General features: G+C 27.9%; 1 protein-coding gene across 2 annotated transcripts; it reads left to right on the forward strand.

The window, feature by feature from the left end:
* Positions 1-6426: 6426 nt before the first annotated feature.
* Positions 6427-13343, forward strand: LOC126655747 (BEL1-like homeodomain protein 4). Of its 2 annotated transcripts, none has more exons than XM_050350031.2 (5): positions 6427-6751; positions 6956-8311; positions 9402-9787; positions 10694-10754; positions 12496-13343. In XM_050350031.2, exons 2-5 carry the CDS (start codon positions 7064-7066, stop codon positions 13069-13071), a joined length of 2271 nt encoding a protein of 756 aa, XP_050205988.1. In that variant the 5' UTR covers positions 6427-6751; positions 6956-7063; the 3' UTR covers positions 13072-13343. The 2 variants fall into 2 exon arrangements, with proteins under 2 accessions (XP_050205988.1, XP_050205987.1); XM_050350030.2 differs by having other exon boundaries at positions 6427-6741.
* Positions 13344-20715: the final 7372 nt, after the last annotated feature.

Below are 20715 nucleotides of genomic sequence, written 5' to 3' on the forward strand. Positions count from 1 at the left end.
AAATATAATATAATTTAATAATAATTGAAAATAAAAAATTTAAAGTCCTGAACACGACTTTAAAAAAATTTAAATCAAATATATATTTTTATATATATTATTATAAAATTAATCAAAAATTATAAAAGATACAAAATCTATATCTTAAAATTAATTTGGCCAAAAAAATTATCGACATTTGTCACAGATTAATGGAATCCATAGATTTGAAAAGTGGATTTAACTTATAATTAGAAACTAAAATATTTTGGCATTAATTTAGAAAACTTGTACCTAATTGATACCATTAAAAACATCTCCACTGCATATGTTAAATTTTGTGCTATATTTAGCACAAATATAATAAATGCTCTATTTAGTATAAATTTAAGATTTTAATTCCAATGCATGATACTATATTTAATGACAAATTTATAATTTTATATTAAATTTTAATTTATATGTAAGAAACGCAAAATATTTATTAATAATTTAAATTTAATTTTAAATCTCATTAATAATTATTAATTAAATATTAAAATGCATATGTCTGTAATAGACAATTTTAATACAATAATATTATTTTTAATTTAAATATACTATAATAAAAATAGTAAAAACATTAAAAAAGTTAAAAATAAATTATTTTAATATTCTTTATATAATATGATATTAATTGACATTTCAAAAAATTTAAAGATGATTCTAAACAAATGTCTAACAACCTTGATTCAACCGAGACAAATACACAATTATATCATTAAAACATAGTACAAAAACAATATAAAGTTTTTAAAATCTATATCATTAAAACATAGTACAAAAACCCATAAAATATATAGATGGAGAGACGCTAATTTTTTGATAAAGGGCTGGAAATCTCTCCTTCCACCAACAAACACTAAACTCTAAAGTATCCAAACTTTTCTTTGAATTCTTTGTTTGTCTATATAAGTTGTAAATTGCATTTTAATTAAAAAGAAGATTAAAATCTTAAATCAAATGGATCACTACTCATAAAATATTAATAATTTTTTCTATAACTAGACACAAATATTCTAGACAAGAAATGATTTCCCTATCAAAAGAATAAGACAACAAAGATTGCCACAGACACTCACATCCGAATTATTGTGGTTTTGTTTTTGTTTATACGTATAATTATAAACAAGTGAGACAGATGGAAGCTAAGCTATAGCTAAATTAATTAATGCTACCTACATGGAAAGATACAAAAGCTAATTATAAGATGCGTCACATTTCAAGCTGCAATGCCACACCATATGTATTAATTTCATCATTTACATTTTGATGTGAACATTTTTTATAAAGTATAATCAATTAACTTGTGAGAAATTTATGTTACCCCACAACAACGGCGCAACTTAACTTTTTTTTTTTGGGTAAAAATTAATTTTTTTATTAATAATAATAAAAATTATATAAATAAATCGTTTTTTAACAAATTAAAAAAATTATTCTAAAATAATAATAAAAGCTGTAAATACAGTAATCGAGTATGACTTTTCTAACCATCAAAAGATTAACCGAATAGTACAATATAGTTCAAATATTGAAATTACGATTTTAGAAGTACTCGATCCATTAAATTTCAAGTTTTTCAAGTCTTATTTTCAACATAGATCTGAAAATTATTTAATTAGATAAGAACAATCATCATATTACATGACAAGTTATTGATTCATTAATCTAAAAAAAATACAAGTTGTTGATTCATTAATCATATTATGGAATTTATCCTTTTCTTGAAAGAATTTTTTATAGATAATTATCAACGTCGATATAATCTGAATTATTATTCTTTTTTATATATTTTTTAAATCACAAATTACTTTTAAATTGCCTCATAACTTACATATATATTCGACCATTGAGCTACTCAAAGTTTGATAGATATATTAAATTATGTCACATAGAAGTAGTTAAGATGAAAAAATTGTTACTAAAAATACTAAAAATTGGGAGAGAAATTAAAAGAGAAAGATTAAAAAGCACTTTCTTTCCCAACTACAAACCGGATTGATAGTTGACACCCTAACCTTCTCCTTCTATACCATCTGTACCTTCTTTTGGTTCATTGCTCACGTGACTCCCACCCTCCCATGACACCTCATCATTTTAGATAGCTGTCACGTGCCAAAGTCGCACGTGTACCCTTGCTTTTCTTATGCGATCACTACACCTACCATACTATACTACGTCGTGTGCATGATTAAATGTATATATATTTAGGGTATTGTGCCACATATACTATATTTATACTGATATTAAATGAATGTTTAAGATCTAACAAAATTATTTTGTTTTTTTTTGTTTATGACTAACTTTTTTTATTTTTGTCAAATATGATTAATTTGATATATATTTTTTGATTGAAAAGAATTTTTTGATCATAAATAAAAAATCAAAATAATTTTGTTTTTGTAAATATGTCTAAGGGTTACAATTGAATATATTTGCAAAAATTAGGTTAAATTTGATGTTTTTTAAAAAATTAGTTACATATAAAATTATTACATTTACACTAAATTCAAGTACTATTATGACCGTTAAAAATTATAAATTTTGTATTTTTTTTATAATTATGTTACCGTTCAAAAAGTATCATCTTTATTTTGTTAAACAATTATACTTTTTCATAATTACATCAATTATTTATGACATGTGACTTAGAATTGCCATATCATCTTCGGTCTCCATGTCAATTAGGAACTAATTGATTTTTAAATGTGATAATATAATTACAACAAGATTAAAAGATGGTGAATTTTTTTGATAATTAGAGAAAGGGGAGTGAGGTTCAAATTTGAAACCTCTTACCAAGATGTCTGTGACAATTACCACTATATTATACAGCACTGACATAAAAAATGGTGAATTAAATTGATAGTTCAAAGACAGCGATAGAATTGCAATTTGGTGTAAAAATGATGATTTTATATATTTATTAACAATTTTAAAAATATCAGATATAAATAAAAAATATTTAAAAATAATTAGACCTATGTCTTATGATTATTTTGTATTTTACTTTATATTTAACAAAATAAATGGAGCTAAACAACAGTGTCGTCGTTAAATTGCGACATGAAACTTTCATCGCTTCTCTCTCTAAAAATAAACTCTCCCCTTCTCTCTAGAAAAATTATAAAACTAATCTCATAGTTTTGAAGAGGTAGTTCTGGCCGGAAAACCACCTGATTCATCTTCTCAATCTTCACCTTCTTTATCTAATTAAGTTTCACATGGAAAACTTCTCATCTTAAATGATTGAAAATGAGGTTGTTTTGATGGCCGGAAATCTAGTGATTTTCTTTTCAAAGTCTAATAAGAGAATTTTTAGTTTTTTTTTTATTTGAAGAATTTTCGAACCCTGTTAAGAAATTTAAAAGTTTTGTTGATTGGATTAAGATTTCAAACTAAAAAATAAAGTCTTAAAAAAACTTTTAAATTTAAGTTATATTTGATTATCTTTTTAAGATGTTTTTTATTTTATAAAATTACGATTTAAAAAATCATATCCAAAATTAATTTTTTTAAATAAATTAGTGAGTTTTTTTTAAAAAGGAATAGATTGGTTAGTTTATTTCTAGAGAATGGTATTACCATAATTGATGTATAATGTCGTAATCTCAACATTAAAATGGGGATGAAAGGTACAAGTTGAGAAAAAATATAATGCATTATTTTTAAGCATCATTCTTCAAGTCTAGTACAATATTCCATTTAAAGAAGGACAACAAACATAATATCCTAATACATCACTATAATCGAGTGGAAAATCTTAGGGCTAAAATGAAGGAATATTTTTAAGGGTTAAAGTACAAAAATGACCCTACTTTTTACCCTGTGGCTCACATTTCCTCCTAATGTTTTTTGAGTCTCAAAAATAATTTTAACGTTATCAAAATGGAACAAATATACCCTCTGTCTACCGATAGCGTGTTTGAATATTAACTCGGCTGATTTGGCATACAATTAGCCGTTGCCCTAATGTTTTCTGAGTTTTAAAAATGACCTGAACGTTATCAAAATGGAACAAATATAACCCTAACATTATTAAAGTGGAACAAATATACTCCTCCGTCTAATGGTGGAGGGTATATTTGTTCCACTTTGACAAGATTAGGGTCATTTTTGAGACTCGAAAAATATTAGGGGGGAATATGAGCCACAAGGTAAATATTAGGATCATTTTTGTACCTTATCCTTATTTTTAATAAACGAAAGGGCAAAATAGAAGGAGAACACATTAATTGATATGTTGATTGAAATACTTATATGAAATACAGTAAAAAAAGTAAAACACTAATTAATTTGAACTTCACATACATAATACCTACAATGACACTCTATTTCTTGCCAAATTTTGATCTGTTTGTATCAATTTACATCTTATGTTTAATTAAAAATTTAATCTAAATTACAAATAAATTATCAACATTTAAATTATTTCTTTAACTCTCGTGCCTCTTCAACAAACTTTTTAAAATTAAATAAAGCATGATTTTTCGTAAAAAGAATAAGACTTTTCTCTTTTTTTTTTTTAAATATCACTAATTTAAATTAAACTGGAGAGACTAACAAACAGAATAAAATTCATTTAAAATATATTTTTATGTACAAAAATCGAATCAAAATCGTACTTGAATAATAGTATCAATTTTGATACTTTCAATAAATATTTTTCGTGCGTGCATCTTATTTTTTTTTAAAAAATAAAAAAGTAATTAGTAGCTGATGTAAAACCAATCATAAGAAGCATAGAAGATTGCAAACAACCTGTAATACATAATTGTATAGCTTAATTATTATTTTAATAAAAAGGTTAATTGCTAAGTAGACAATTATGGGGCCATATGGAAAGGTGTAATATAAAGGCTTAATTACCAAAAAAACCATCACCTTTTAGCCGCTTTTCAGTTGCACCATGACGTTGTAATTTTTTCAGTTGCACCCTAATTCGCACCTTTGAGTTTCAATTCCACCCTCAAAATCAAATTGGACTTTTTTCACTTAGAAAAAATTCATAAAAACCCTTATAAAGTACTCGTTTGAACTCTTTTTCACATAAAAAGTTAAAAATGGATGACTTATTTTAACTTTTTTCAAATGAAAAAGAGATCAATTTAGTACTTGAGGGTGGAATTGAAAACCAAAGGTGCGAATTAGGGTGCAACTGTAAAATTACAACGTCAGGATGCATTTGAAAAGGGGCTGAAAGGTGGGGTTTTTTTTTGTGATTAAGCCCTAATATAAAACATGCCTATCTTGACATTACATAACCAAAAAACGGTTATATGTGTTTTTCACACCTTCACTCTCTAATACACTACACTAACCTAACTTTTCATTCGCACGTACGAGAGGCTTTCTTTTATTTATACAAAAAGGTGAAATAAATAATAATGTTTATATTCTTAATTAATTTTCAACTATATTTAAATTAGAAACCTACCATAAAAAATAAAAATAAAATATTACCCAAGTACCTTATCGTTTTAATATTATTCAATTAAAGGCGATATCAATTTTTTTTAAATAGAAAAATATTCTTGATAAATCACTGATTTAGCATATTAATTTTTTTATGAATTACCATATAAAATTATACAACTTTTAATGGCGTTAGTGTAAAATTATTCTATAGAACACTTCATTATTGCAAACAAAGTCACATTTCTTTATTTTAAAAATAAATATTACTATATGATATAGTTAATTGAAATTTTACCAAAAACTAAAATGACTCCTATGCTTTTCTTTTCTATTTTTGCTTTATAAATATATTTATGCCCATCTAGCTAACTTAATTCGGTTGTGCTATTAATGCATAAAATATATTATTTAATGACCATATTACCCTCACCAACTAGTAGCTTTGGTATATCGGAATTAATAATTAGCTAGGGCAAAATTGGTCACAAAAATAAAATCAAGAGGATGGTGGCAGTTTGGATCATTGAGATGACCTTGTACTGACCTTATCTTTATTTTATTCCGTAGCTTGCGTTTGTTTCCAAAGGACGTAGACAAAATGACGATAATAGCCGACAATTAACATTTAGTAATTTCTCATTAAATATCAAAATTTCAACTAAACATTTAATAAAAAATTAATTAGTCCTAAAATAAATTACTTCGTTCCACAAAAATAACAAGAATTTGACTGTTTATTATTTACATTAATTTTAATTTGTTTGAAAATGTCAGTTTAGATTCTTTGACTTGTGAAATTTCAAGCATAAACATACCCTAAATTCTTGGAATATCCAAAATCAGGGGTATTTTAGTCATTTTTAATTTTTAATTTAAAACAACATTAGTAAATTGTATCTCAAGTCTTTCTTCTATGTTATTTCTATTTATTTTATTATTATCAAAAATAAAATATATTAAAAAGAGAAGAATATAAGCAAGAACAAACAAAAAAGAGAGAAAAAAAAAAGAATAGTGACCCTTTCACTCTTTCTTTTTCTTTAATTTTCTTTCTTCTCCTCTCTGTTTGGGACTGAATTTTCTTTGAGAAAAAGAGAGAGAGATCAGTTTACTTTAAAACCCACCATTTTTTTAATTTTTTTTCCTCATTTTTCCACAAAAATTGGTTGCATATTACAAAAAAACACAAAAAAAAACACACACACTTAAGCTAGTAAGAGCAGCAAAGAGGAAGAAGAAAAGGAAAGAAAGAGACTAGCTGAGAGCTTTATTACATCTTTTCATACTCTGCAACTTCTTCAGGTACTTATATGTAAGTAAATATTTTAATTAGTTTATGTAACAAACTCAAAATTTTAAAAGCTATGGCTATACTATATAGTATATATTAATATAAATATGTAATCAAGAAAATATATTTTCTCTCACTTTTTTTCTTTCTATTTATCTCCCTCTTTCCTTTCTTGTTTTTTAGCTATGTTTCTTGATATGTTTCTTGATTTTTTTATGTCTATAGATGAAGAATTGATCAAGAATATTAAAGAAGTGAATATATAAAAAGATTGTTGAACATGATGATGTTGATGATGATCATTAATATCAAGAAAATTTTATTGATATTATTATGGGAATAGCAACAAAATCACTCAATTATCCAATTCATTCTGAGTTCAAGAATCATAATTGTTCATCTATGTCCCAAGATTATCATCAAGCTGGTATTTTTTCGTTCTCTTCGAATGGATTCGAGAGATCGTCATCGTCGACGACCGAAGGGTTAGCTCAAGCTCATCAAGAACATCAGCATCACTTAGCTCAACAGATCCGAAGAGATAAGCTTCGAGTTTATGAACCAAACGCTTCACCACCGGGTCATTCATTAGTAGGTATTGATGTGGAGGAATCCGGTGGACTTCCGGTGTATGAAACAGCCGGAATGTTATCAGAAATGTTCAATTTTCCTCCTGGAGGACCAGTTACGGCAGCTGAATTGTTGGACCAGTCTAGTTATCACCACCATCATAATCATAATCCTCATCATCATCATCAGATTTCAGGTATTAATGCAAATTCTGCAGCTGCCATGCAGCTTTTTCTGATGAATCCACCACAACAAAGATCACCTTCTCCTGCTCCAGCTCCGGCTCCGCCTCAAACTTCTTCTACACTTCATATGTTACTTCCAAATCCGTCATCTAATTCTCTTCAAGGGTTTACTGGTAATTTTGGAGCTACTAGTAGTGATCATCAAATTTCTCATCCACAATTCAGTTGGGTTCATGATAATAATTCTCACCATGAAGAACACGGCAGCAACACTGTTGCTGAAAACCAAGGGCTTTCTTTGTCATTATCATCATCTTTGCAACACTTGGAAGCAGCAAAAGCTGAAGAATTAAGAATGGGAGAGACTGGATTATTGTATTATAATCATCATCAAACCGGAACCGGTTCATCGTCTAGCGCTCAATATTTCAAGAATTTAAGCGGCCAACAACAACAACAGCAACAACAAGCATTGCATTTACAAGCCGGAGTCGGAGTGGGAGTCGGAATTGGACAGAATCATCACCAAGTTCATGTCGGATACGGATCTTCTCTCGGAGTGGTTAATGTTTTGAGAAACTCCAAGTATGTGAAAGCCGCTCAAGAATTGTTAGAAGAGTTTTGTAGTGTGGGAAGAGGTCAATTCAAGAAAAGCAAACTCACTAGACAAAACACAAACCCTAATTCTAATACTCCAGGAGGAAGTAGCGGCGGCGGCGGCGGCGGTGGTTCGTCTTCTTCGACAAAAGATCCGCCTTCTTTATCAGCTTCTGACAGAATTGAGCATCAGAGAAGGAAGGTCAAACTTCTGGCCATGCTTGATGAGGCATGTAATCAACTTTTCAACTCTATTTTCTTAATTTTCTTTAATTTTCTTTTAATTTCTTGCTCTACTCTTCTACCTTCTCCCTCTCTCAAAAGTCATCAAGACCAAATCTTAATTAAAAATTTAATTATCAATCAATTAATTTGATTTCAAATCAGAAAAATCCTACTTGTGCTTTTTTTGTTCTCCTGATCAAATTATTTTAAAAATCCCAAATAGTATAGGAAAATAAAGCCGGCTGGTGCAATAGGGTTGCATAGGATCTAGTTGGTAGAATTATTAGATTAGTGATTGAGTGATTAGTCATCATTTATTTAATTCTTTAATTTGTTATAGAAAATTAAATTAAATATCTTTGATTAATTTAGATTGGTGGGTAGTTTTACAGTATTTTTAAGTTACCTCTTAGCTAGAGCAGCAAAAAAATGGACGTTCCTCCTGATTGGGAAGATGACTAGAAAGCCACCATATTACATTACGTGTATTTTTAGTATATTTTTTAGTTGACTTAGGCAGAGAAGAGATTAATTTTTTTTTTACTTTTTCTTTTTCTTTAACCTTTTTTCTTTAGTCTATGCTCACACATTAAACAAGTTAAGACTGTCAATTGGCTCAATTGGGCATAGATAGACTGGTTGATTGATTGAGGAAAAAAACATAAGTATATTCCTATCTATGAACAATCATTATTTCACTGTACCACTCTTTGATTCTCAGCATTTAATACTTGTTTTTTTTCTTCATTTAGCTTTCTTTAAGAACAAAATCAGAAATTACATTTTGAGTATCATGTAATTTTCTAATAGGAATTTGTTTGCATACTAATATTCAATTTATTATATTTTGATAATCGAACTTTCATTTTTTACAACAATAAAAGGTTACTTTAAACATTCTCACGGATAATTACTTATCTGAGAACAAAAATGGTGTGCTTATCTAATTTTACCGTCGCCTCATAAAAGCAGTTATTAGTCTGAATTATCTTCAACTGAATGTCGGTAATCGTTCTGTAAAATTTTAGCTAACCCGTCTGAAAAATTAGTTTTTTAATTCTTTCTTGATGACATAATTGGGATTGATGATGCAGGTGGATAGAAGATACAATCATTATTGTGAGCAAATGCAAATGGTGGTAAACTCATTTGACCTAGTAATGGGATTTGGGGCAGCAGTGCCATACACAGCCCTAGCACAGAAGGCAATGTCAAGACATTTTAGGTGTTTAAAAGAAGCCATAGCAGCACAATTGAAGCAAAGCTGTGAAATACTTGGTGAAAAAGATGGAGCAGGAAGTTCTGGTATTACCAAAGGTGAAACACCAAGATTAAGGTTATTAGAACAAAGTTTAAGACAACAACGAGCCTTTCATCAAATGGGCATGATGGAACAAGAAGCTTGGAGACCTCAACGAGGATTGCCTGAACGTTCTGTCAACATTTTGAGAGCCTGGCTTTTCGAGCATTTTCTTCACCCGTACGTTTTCTATCTAATTTCTACTTTTATTTAAGTTCACTAATAATTCATACAATAATCGGTTGAACCTTGTTCACTACGTAGAATAATAATTTTTCTACTAATCATGTGAATGCAACATGTGGTATTTATAATGATATTGAATGAAACTAACCAATAAAACATTGTTTATTGACTATATATTTTCATTCAATAATATCATGTGTTACAAAATTAACGAAAACATTTTAATTATAGAATAATTTTTAAATTTGCATGGATGTGTATACACAAGATCCAAAGTTGCCTTCTTTCTTTTCTTTTTCATACAATTTATGATTAAAGGAACAGTGCTATGCAGTGTCCTTTGCATGTTGTCTCCTCAGTTAAAAGCTGTCAAAAGCAGTTCTCTTTGCTTTCCTATTTTTATTTTTTTTTCATATTTAAGTTACAGCAAATAATCTGTTAGTGTCTAAAATAAAAATTCTACCGTGTAGGTCAAAATTACATTTTCTCCTTATATTTTTAGAAAATATAATTTCTCTAATGTTCATGTATTAAAAACCTTAGAATTTGAGCTAAATAGAATCAAAATATAAGTAAAAAACAATAAAAAAAATAGGTAAAGGGCAAATTTTTCTTTGTCTTTCTCTGTGTTTGAAACAAAATGTAATTAAATAATTAGAGAAGATGGTGAAACTTTGACCTGCTGCTAAGTTTCAATCCCTAGAGCTACAGACTGGTAATTGCAGCCAGCTTCTTCTGCATAATTTTCTTTTTTTCTTAGATTCTCACGCCATGCAGAGAAACAAGATAAAAACCATTGATCTAAATTCTAAAGGGTATTAAATTAATATATATATAATTAATAGAGCATTATATAATCTGTGTCTGATCTCTAATGTCATTTTCTGGTCTCTTTCTCAGGTATCCAAGTGATGCTGATAAGCATCTGTTGGCTCGGCAGACTGGTTTATCAAGAAATCAGGTTAGAGAATTTATTATTACTCTTATTTAACAAGAAAACAAAAATAAATATATATATATTAACAGCAGGAATTAAAGATAGAAGAAGAAACATAAATCAGAAAATGGTTGCATGGATTTAGGTTTTATTTCTCTGGTTTTTATTGTTAGAGAAGACAAAAGACAAACATGTTTTGATTTTGATTTTTTTTTAATTGAAATCTTTGGATTCTTTTTGAATAAACAATAGGGACATAGATTCTGAAATGGACATAAATACTGAGAAACTGCTCAGACATAAATAATTAAGATCAGATGAGTGAAGTACACAAATAGATGAGACATCAAAGTTTGCAGCTTTCATTCTCTCTCTCCATCCAACCACACGAGAATCAACCATTAAAGCACTCTATTATTTTCATTTTCTTTTCTTCCCATCTTTTTCTTAGGGTTAAAAATAAAATAGATTCTTATGTGGTTTCGGTGCTCACATCAGTCTATATTTTAAATTGCAAAATAATAGAAGTTTATGTTTAAAGTGACAATTTTAAAGAATTTTTTACAAAATTACAAAACACGCTAAAATTTTGTTATTTATTTTACAATTATCCTAACCTTTTAACATTACATACGTATTTTTTCTTTTAACTTTGCAAGATGGATGATTGGGATTAAAAAGTTGCACTATACTAAACCATATGTTATTTTTGCCAAAATTGTTGTAGTATAAATCTCTCGTTAATGTAAAAAAGTTAAATAATCAAAAATTAAAGAAATGAAACAATGATAATCTTTCTATAAAAAATCAAAAAAGTCTATAATTCAGTGACCATAAAAAAAAAATTTAACCTTGGTTATTTATCATCAAGAATGTGAATAATGTGCTAAAGTATATAATAAAAAATTTGTGTGTCATCAAAACTTTGAATTGGAGAGAAGTTAAAAATGGAAGACTATGAATTAAGTGGGAGAGAAAATACAAAGAAAACAGACGCACTTAGTTCTATGTCTTTAGGTTGTGCAATAAATAAAACTCAGTGATTTGATATTAATTATTAAAAAGAAGAGTCAGAAACATTGAGGTTCAGGCTGTGAATTAATGAATGAACAGAGTGCCCTCACTATGATGACTTTTGAGTTGTCTTTGGACAACTCCTTCCCATGAGTTTCCGCGGCTACAATTGCATCTCGCAATTATTATTGTCATCACATATAGCTCAAGATTCAGATTCTTATCATATACGACTAGTACTAATCTTCCCTTCTATTTAGGTTTCTCTTATATTTATGAATCCCTAAAAAAATTGCAACATAGTATTAAAATTGTAGAGTTAACACATGTAAAAATTAAGAGATTCTTACATCGTTTCTATAGAAATACATGAATCCAGCTAATCAAATGTTAGAGATAAAAAAATTGATTTAATTAATTAAATCCGGACATTTTCTATGAACTCGTTGGAGTTAATGATAACTATAATTGGAGTCTCATCTAACAGTTTAAAGTTATTTTGAATGAATTAATTATTTGATATGGTATTTGACGTTTGTATAATTAAAAGGTTTAGAATTCGATTTTGAATGGAGTACTAGATATTCACATGTGATACTTTATTAAGGATCATAAACGATAATATCTTTAGTTAGTCCACTGTGCTAACTTAATCTTTTGAATGAATTAATTATTTAAAAGGCTGCAATACAATAATTTTTTATAGTTAGGTTATAATTTAGTCATCTTAATGAAGTAATTTTGCATGCAGGTATCAAATTGGTTCATAAATGCTAGGGTTCGATTATGGAAGCCAATGGTGGAAGAAATGTATCAACAAGAATCAAAAGATGAAGACGAAGATGATGATAAAGACAATCAAAAGAAGAACAAGAACAAGAAAAATAATAATAATATTAATGCACAGATCTCAACAACAACAAACACCACAGCTACACCAACACCATCTTCATCTCCCACCATAACCTCAACAGCCAAAAGATCCGAATTTCCCTACGAAAACGACCCGTCAACCAATGTTATTACTCCACTCACCACCGCCACCGCAGAGGTGGCGCCACCACCACCGCTACTAGCACCACCTCCTCATGCTCATCATCAGAATTTTCATGTCGGCGAAGACACGTGTCGACGTGGCAGTATAGTTGCAGGTGATTATGGGACCACTGGCAATTTAGCAGCTGGAGCTGATCACTGTATTATAAGGTTTGGGACCACCAGTGGTGCTGCTGCTGGAGATGTGTCGTTAACTCTAGGGTTACGCCATGCCGGAAACATGCCGGAGAAGACCAATGCTTTCTCTGTTAGAGACTTTGGCAACTGTTGATTTATTTTATTCTTATAATTTATATAGAACTTAATTTTGGAGATTTTATTTTTTATTTTTTTCTTTGTTTACTCATAATTTTCATTCTATTGAGAAGAAAATACAGAAAAGTAGCAAATATTATAAGTTAGCTGTATTGGAGTATATTGTAATTGTATAGTAGATTTTGTTTCTGTTTTTCTGTTTTTTCTTTTAAATGTATTTATAAGGTTTTTGTACCATTAAATTGGCTAGAATAATATGAATGAATTTTTTATATTTTGGGAGGTATATTTGGAGGAGATTTAGCAGTGATTGTTTTTTAATTAATGAAGATTTTCAAACTATGTATTATGATTAGTTTACTTATTTTCCTTCTTTTGATTATGCAAAATTAAAATCCAATTGATATGATGGAATAATCTTTATCTACTATGCCTAATGTGACAATGATTGAATAATAAACATTTTGTTTTTCAATTGATGCTTGTTAGGCAATCCTATAATAGGGACATTTCTTGGAAGTTTCAAGTTTGATTTATTTTCCATGCATGGATTGGGATTCCCTCAAATTCAAATGAACTTGAAGGGATCATGTTCACGATTTATACCGTTTATTATAAAGTAAACGGTATAAATTAATTTGATTAAAATTGTGCTTTTTTGATCTACACCGTTCATTTTATAACGAACGGTGTAAATCGTGAACATGACCCCCTCAAGTGCAAAATGAATTTGAGAGAATCCCAATCCTCCATGCATTATGATCGAAAAAGTTACTTTCACTTCTAAACTTAAGTCAGTATTCTTTAAACTTTTAAAATTATTGTCTTCACCTTCATATTAATCTTATCACTTCCTCTCCAACCATAGAAATATTACTAGAGGTTAAAGTTTTATATCGTTGCTAAATTATAAGTTTTTACGAAATTGTCACTGGTCAATCATTTATTATATTTCGTTAACTATATTTTTATTTTTATATTAACATGGAGATTATTATAGCAATTCAGACTAAAAATTATTTATGTTGCAATATAGATATTGAATAAACACACAAATATTTGTTGCAACAAGTAATTTTTAATTTGAACTATTATAGATTATTCCGTTGATTTAAAAATAAAAGTTTAATTATTAAAATATAGCAATTAAGTAACGATAATCGACATATAATTTGGTAATTCCCCAAAAAAAATTAACCAACATTACTACATATAATTCAACTACCGATCTAGAAAGAGAAATTGTAATTATAATTGATTAACGAAAAATAAAAGAAACAACACAGCTTAAAAAGGGCAAAGATCTAGAAAAGGTACAAAATTTCTGAAATGAAAAGAAGATCTATAAAAAGAAACTTTATCAACTAATTACCCTTACGAGGTAGATACAAATGCAATTTTCTTTCCCTCTTGAATTTGGACTTTAATTTAATTTAGGCAACTGAACATAGAACATAGAAAAATACAAAATAAATTATCAATTTGATCAGACAAATGGAAGGTTTAGAAGACATGGTTAACATCAAATTATAGCTTTAATTTGGTTTTGTTATATTAACTGAAAACAGACGCAAAATGAAGGTTCCTTTAATTCCAAACCACTAATAAACAAAGCAACAAGTACATTTTACCTAATTTGTTGCTTTTCAATTTAGAAATACAACACTGTAACTAACCCTAAAAAATCACTATAATTACTAAATTTAGATTTACCAAGTTGTTCTGCTGCTATGATCATTTCCACTTTTGAATTTTAATGAAAATTGCATATTCAAAAAAATAAAATTATAAAAATCTTCTGAAGATAATGATGTTGCAGCGGTTAAATTGTATTGTTGCTAGGAAAAATACAAACCCTTTTTGGAGCTATATCTGAGTGTTTCATTTTCATATATGTATGTAAGTATGAAGTAATGTCATTTTCAATTTGGTTTTTAATTCTTTGATGGTGAAGTTTGCTTAGAAACAAGCAAAACAAAAATGACTGAACCTTTGTGATTGTAGAAAAAATTATTATTATTATTATGCAATTTAGATGCTAAAAGAATCTGAGTTTTTAATACTTCTTAAAAGTTGATTGTTTGTGCAAAAACAATAAATATGATGAAACCCTAGCTTATAGGTAAGACTATGAACATGGGGATTGATGTTCAATTGTAAAAAATTGACTGTACTTCCTTGATGTGAGAGCATTCTTATTCATCATAAAGGTTAAAATAAAAGGGTTCAGTTTCATTTTTAGGGTTCATTAAACAAAAAGCACAAGTTAATGAAAGTGAAGTTTCCAGTTAAAAATCTGTGAGTTAATGATAAAAAATTCATACTAGTACTATTAATTTTTGGATAAATTAAGAGAAATTCTTAGGTAGACTCGGTCTACCACGTCATCCGTAGACCAAACCTATCACATTATGACACGTCATTAAAATGATGGCAATCTTGTAATATTACTATTCAAACGTGTAAATAAGTAAAAAATGAATTTACAAGATTGTCATCATTTTAATGACGTGTCATAATATGATAGGTTAGTCTACGGATGATGTGGTAGACCGAGAATTTCTCATAAATTAAACCACCGGTGAACTATTAAACCATTTAAATCAATTCAACTTTTTGAAAGTGTATTAAAACAATAATCTTAGCCATTTTTCGATCACATGGATACTGATAAGACCAAAAAGTTTAAATTGATTTAAATGGTTTGATATTTTAATTCTATATATAATTGTCTCATAGTGTACACAATTGTCATTTATTTGTAGAATGTATAGATTTAAATAAAAGGACGTGTGATCGAGAGACGGTTAGAAGCACTTGTTTGATATATTTTCTAAAATCCGAAATATTAATATATAAGAAAAGTAAAAGTTCAAACACCAAATTAAAAGATTTAAAAAAATGCAGCACTGATGTAATTTTTTTATTTTCCAGTTATAAAATGATTTAAAGGATTTTGTTTCAATTTTATCAGGTGTTTTTAATTAAATAAATTAAATATGATTTTTCTCACGTGATAATTGTTGAATGGTGGCCTATTGAATACAAATTCATCCATTAAAACAAGTAAACACAAAAATTACAATCATCCAATGACTGTCAAACAAATAAAATTAAATTCGACTGATTCGATTAAAAAAATTAAGAAAATTCCTCCTACAAGCGCTCCCCCTCTTCCAATTATCAAAAAAAAAAATTAATATTGTTGAAAAAATTAAAAAAAATTTGGTTATAATTTATAAAAACAGTAGAAATTTGATTTTTTTTCTGTGTCGTTAAATTAAAATACGGTATAGTTCTTTATTAAAAACAAAATTAAAGAAAATACTCCAAAGGGTCGATAAAAATGTTATAAACCACCTCTCATTCAATGAGATATAAATGTTGGTAAATAGACCCCTGCTGCTTTCTCATCATCAACAAGGGTCGATAACAACCCAAGAATGGTTTCTTTGTCCTGTTTGTGCACATAAATTACAAATTTAATGTCAAGAAGCTGACAATGATAAATAAAACAGGGATATAACTGTTTCAATTCTTTATTTATTCATTTTCTGGAAAATTACAAAGAATTTGGACCTCAAATAAATATGTTCAATAGAGGACAACACAACTTTGTAGTGGCCCCCTACACTAAAATTTCTGCACTGAAAGGTGCCCTTCAGATCCAATCCAAAGGACTATCAACCAGCCAGTCACCTGTAAAAAAGAAATGGTAGGGTTAACATTGGGAAATGAAGATGTTTAGGGCTTAATTGGGACCATCCTCTCATTTGCCCTACTATAATTTCATTTTAAATGATGTAAATTTTTTAATAGCTATATAATTTAAAAATATATTACTTCTTCCATTCTGTGACAGACTCCTAAAAAAATAAACAAGATTTCACAAAAGATTATAAAATGAATAAAATTGATAAAATTTTATATGGCCAAACAATTATACTATTAAATTCTATATTTGTATTTTTTTCAAATATTTAAAATAATAAAGTGGATCAATAAATGTCGACAATAAACTCTTCTTAGATCGTTTTTGCCTCTGTTTCAATTTATTTGTTTTTTTTATTTTTGATGTTCTAAATATTTTGTCACATTTATTTATAAATTTTTTATGCTTCTTACATATAAAATAAAAATTAATATAGAATTATAGATTTATCATTTAATATAGCATTATGCATTGGAGTTAGATTCTAAAATGTGTGCTATATGTGCTATTTTTAATTATATTTTTAATATTTATAATTTAATTAAATTAACTCTTCAAAGAAAAAAAAAACTCTATTCTCATATTAAATACGTATAGTAAATGCACTGCACCAAATTTATTGGAATAATTTGGCATATTAAATATCTAAAAAAGAAATATAAATGGCGAATGGCTGGGCCAAGAAGTATTGAAGTGGAAACGAAGTGCAATAAAGCCCAACATTTAATGAAAATGTGGGCTAACTGGCCCCACACATCCCAGACATGGGCCGGTAAATGGATATGTCTATTAAATAAGAGCACATTCACATTCTGAATCTTAAAAAACCAACGGGACCATTATTTTTCATTAATTTTAAAAATTCTGCTCAAAGATCCTTTGCATTATGTGACTATTAATAAAACCCCACTTTGTTGTCTATAACTTGTTAGATAATAAATTTCACATCAGTGTTCCATAAAAGTAAATAAAATATAAAAATAATATGAATAATATATCTTTCAAGAATTGATTATAAATTTTCTCTCAAAAAAAAAAGAATTGATTATAAATTAAATTTAGTTGATAGTAAAACTTTGAAGGATAAATTAATAATAGATCAAATGCAATTCTATACTTTACTCGAATGTTCTACCTTCAGTTTAAGTGTAGATTAAGAAGTTTTGGAAACTAAAAGTGTGTCACAATATAGAGAATCGAATTTTGCAGAAAATCATCTTATTTTGTGTGATGATTATTTAACTAGTTCTTTTTTTTAATAAACTACTCTAATTGTTAGCAAGGATAATCGGGAGTTAATAATTAGTATTAGACTTTTTTAAAAAAAAATCCTGCTAAATGAAATTACACATATGCGATAAACATTCAGATAAAAATAAATAAAAATCAATAGCTGCATATAAAATCTAGAATTTTAAACTTGTGTCAAGACCTACGGGTCAAGAGACAGTCTCATATAGACAAAACGAAAACGATTGTTGTGTATGTATTTTTTGACAGACACCCCATTATTAAAAAAGTTATAATTTAATGCTAAAAAGGATAAATATAAATCTGGTCATCAAATTAGAATAAATTAATAGTTGGAATACTCTAAAAATTATTATCTATAAATTCTGCAGCTTGTAGAGTAGAGAAATAAAATATTCTCAAAAAGCATTTAGCAAAGCAATGAACAAAAAAAGCACACAACACAATATATAGTTAACGACTATGCCAATACAATCAATTCCTTGGTAATTAAATTCATGTGAATTTTACTTATGTGTCCATAACAAATTTACTGGTGTCAATGATTGTAAGAACAAAAAAAAATACACAATAAATTGAAACAAACAGAAGAAAAGACAAAATAAAAAAAAGGTAGTAATGTCTGATTTCTTCTTCTTTTTGTGTGTGTCCTCATCATTTGTGTGCACGTGAAAGTGGGGTTGTGGATAGTTTCAGTGAATGGTATTCAGTAGTAATGGCTATATAGAGCAATGACAAAACCACATTAATTTATCACAGAAGATGTAGATACAAAATTTACGTATCTATTTGAAACATATATATACAATCTTATGTGTATAATTACTTGCTCGTGTATCTGCTACTATATTTTAAAATATTCAAATTGGTTGTCAAAATTTTGAGATAATTCATTCCGGGAGTTACTAAACTTTTCCAGATACTTCTATTAATGATTGTTTAATTTTCGATAGACATGGAGTTATGTTATGTGCGGATATCAAACACCATGGATCACTAAACTTACACGTTATTAAAGAAAATATTAAACTTTATTTTACCAGCACGACGCTTGTATTGCTCTCACACAACTCCGTTTTCACGGTTTAGGCTGCTCCCATTTCGTTCGCCGCTACTATGGAAATCGCTTCTGCTTTCTTTTTCTTATAAAAAAGAAACATTTAGTTATACCTTGTATTACAAAAAATATTATACATGTTGTTGTAAATAGGATATTGAAATTCTTGTGAATTACAAAGCGGTCACTGAGGTATACATTCTATTATAAAAAAGTCATTGAGCTATGTCCTTTTTTATAATTTCGGCTTATGATCACATAAGTAAAAAAATTGTGTTTTACATAGATGAATCTTGTTGTAATAAAAGATATAAACCATTAATTTTTTTATAATAGAATGAAATTTAACATCCTTTCTGTAATAACATGTAATTCAGTAATCCATATAATTTAATATTCTATTATGTACATTATTTCACGTCATATGGGTTAGTGTTTTAAAAACCAAATCGGTAAACAAACTGGTAAGACCATCGGTTTTCGGCTCAACCAGTTTAATAATTTTTTTAAAGAAATAAAATTTTTTTTAGTTTATCAGTTTTTTACCGGTCCAACCCGGTTCAATCAAAAAATCCAATTTTTTTATAGTTTTAGAATGGACCATTCGCCGATTTTCTGTTTAACCGGTTCGACGGCCGGTCCAGTCCGGTTTTAAACACTGGTATGGGTAATGACAAAGCTCTGAAAAATAATAAATCAAGCTAATAAAATTTAAGGAATGTGATATTTATGGCACGTATGATATAATTTTGGATTGTTAACTTTTTATTATGGCTTCTAATTTTCTATCTTTTGGTTAGTTGGATACATTGATAATTTGAGACGATACATTATACACTCATAGAGCCGGTCAGAACTTCCAAGACTGCATTGGCTGATCTTTTTATAGCTAATCAAGTAATTTTAGTTATTTATTTAAAATTTTAAATAAAACATTAAGAAGTATTCAGGTCGGTTTATCTCATCAAACTTGTACTAATTCAAGTCTATAGAGAGCTTAAAGGTGTACCTTAGCATATACATCATAAAAGTAATTTACTATTTTTTTTTGGAATTCAAATGTAATTTACTTAATTGAGTTCTTGCTATTGTTAGACTTTTTTTAAATCTAAATTATACCACGTCAGTTTTTCATTAAATTTATATTTATTTATTATACAATCTCCATAATAGTTAAACTTTAAACTAATAAAGATTTCACATTTTCATTTATTACATTAATATAATTTAAAAGAACAAAACAAAAAAAGAGAGGAATATTAAGCACTCCACAATGGCAAATGTTCAATACTAACCGGTTATTGAGCTTTAAATATTTTTCATTATGGATGCTTAGCTTACCGACTAAATTATACATTTGAAAAGTGATAAGATTTTATATAGATAAGATTCTAAAAGTATAAAAACCTTTTAAGTTTTACAAAAAAAGCACATAAAACCCTTTTAGTTATTTTTTGTCACTTGAACACTTAAGTCAACGCTTTTAAATGGTGCAAAAAAAAAACTCTTTAATATTATTAGAAAGAGCACATAAGCCCATGAGTTTATCTTGTCTTTAATTTAGCCCCTTGCATTTTTAGTTATTTCTGTAAAAAAAACAATTCCACGTTAAGGTCTATTTGCACTGTTTAATTTTAGAA

This window comes from Mercurialis annua, linkage group LG7 (genome assembly GCF_937616625.2).
Source record: "Mercurialis annua linkage group LG7, ddMerAnnu1.2, whole genome shotgun sequence".
NCBI lineage: Eukaryota > Viridiplantae > Streptophyta > Magnoliopsida > Malpighiales > Euphorbiaceae > Mercurialis > Mercurialis annua.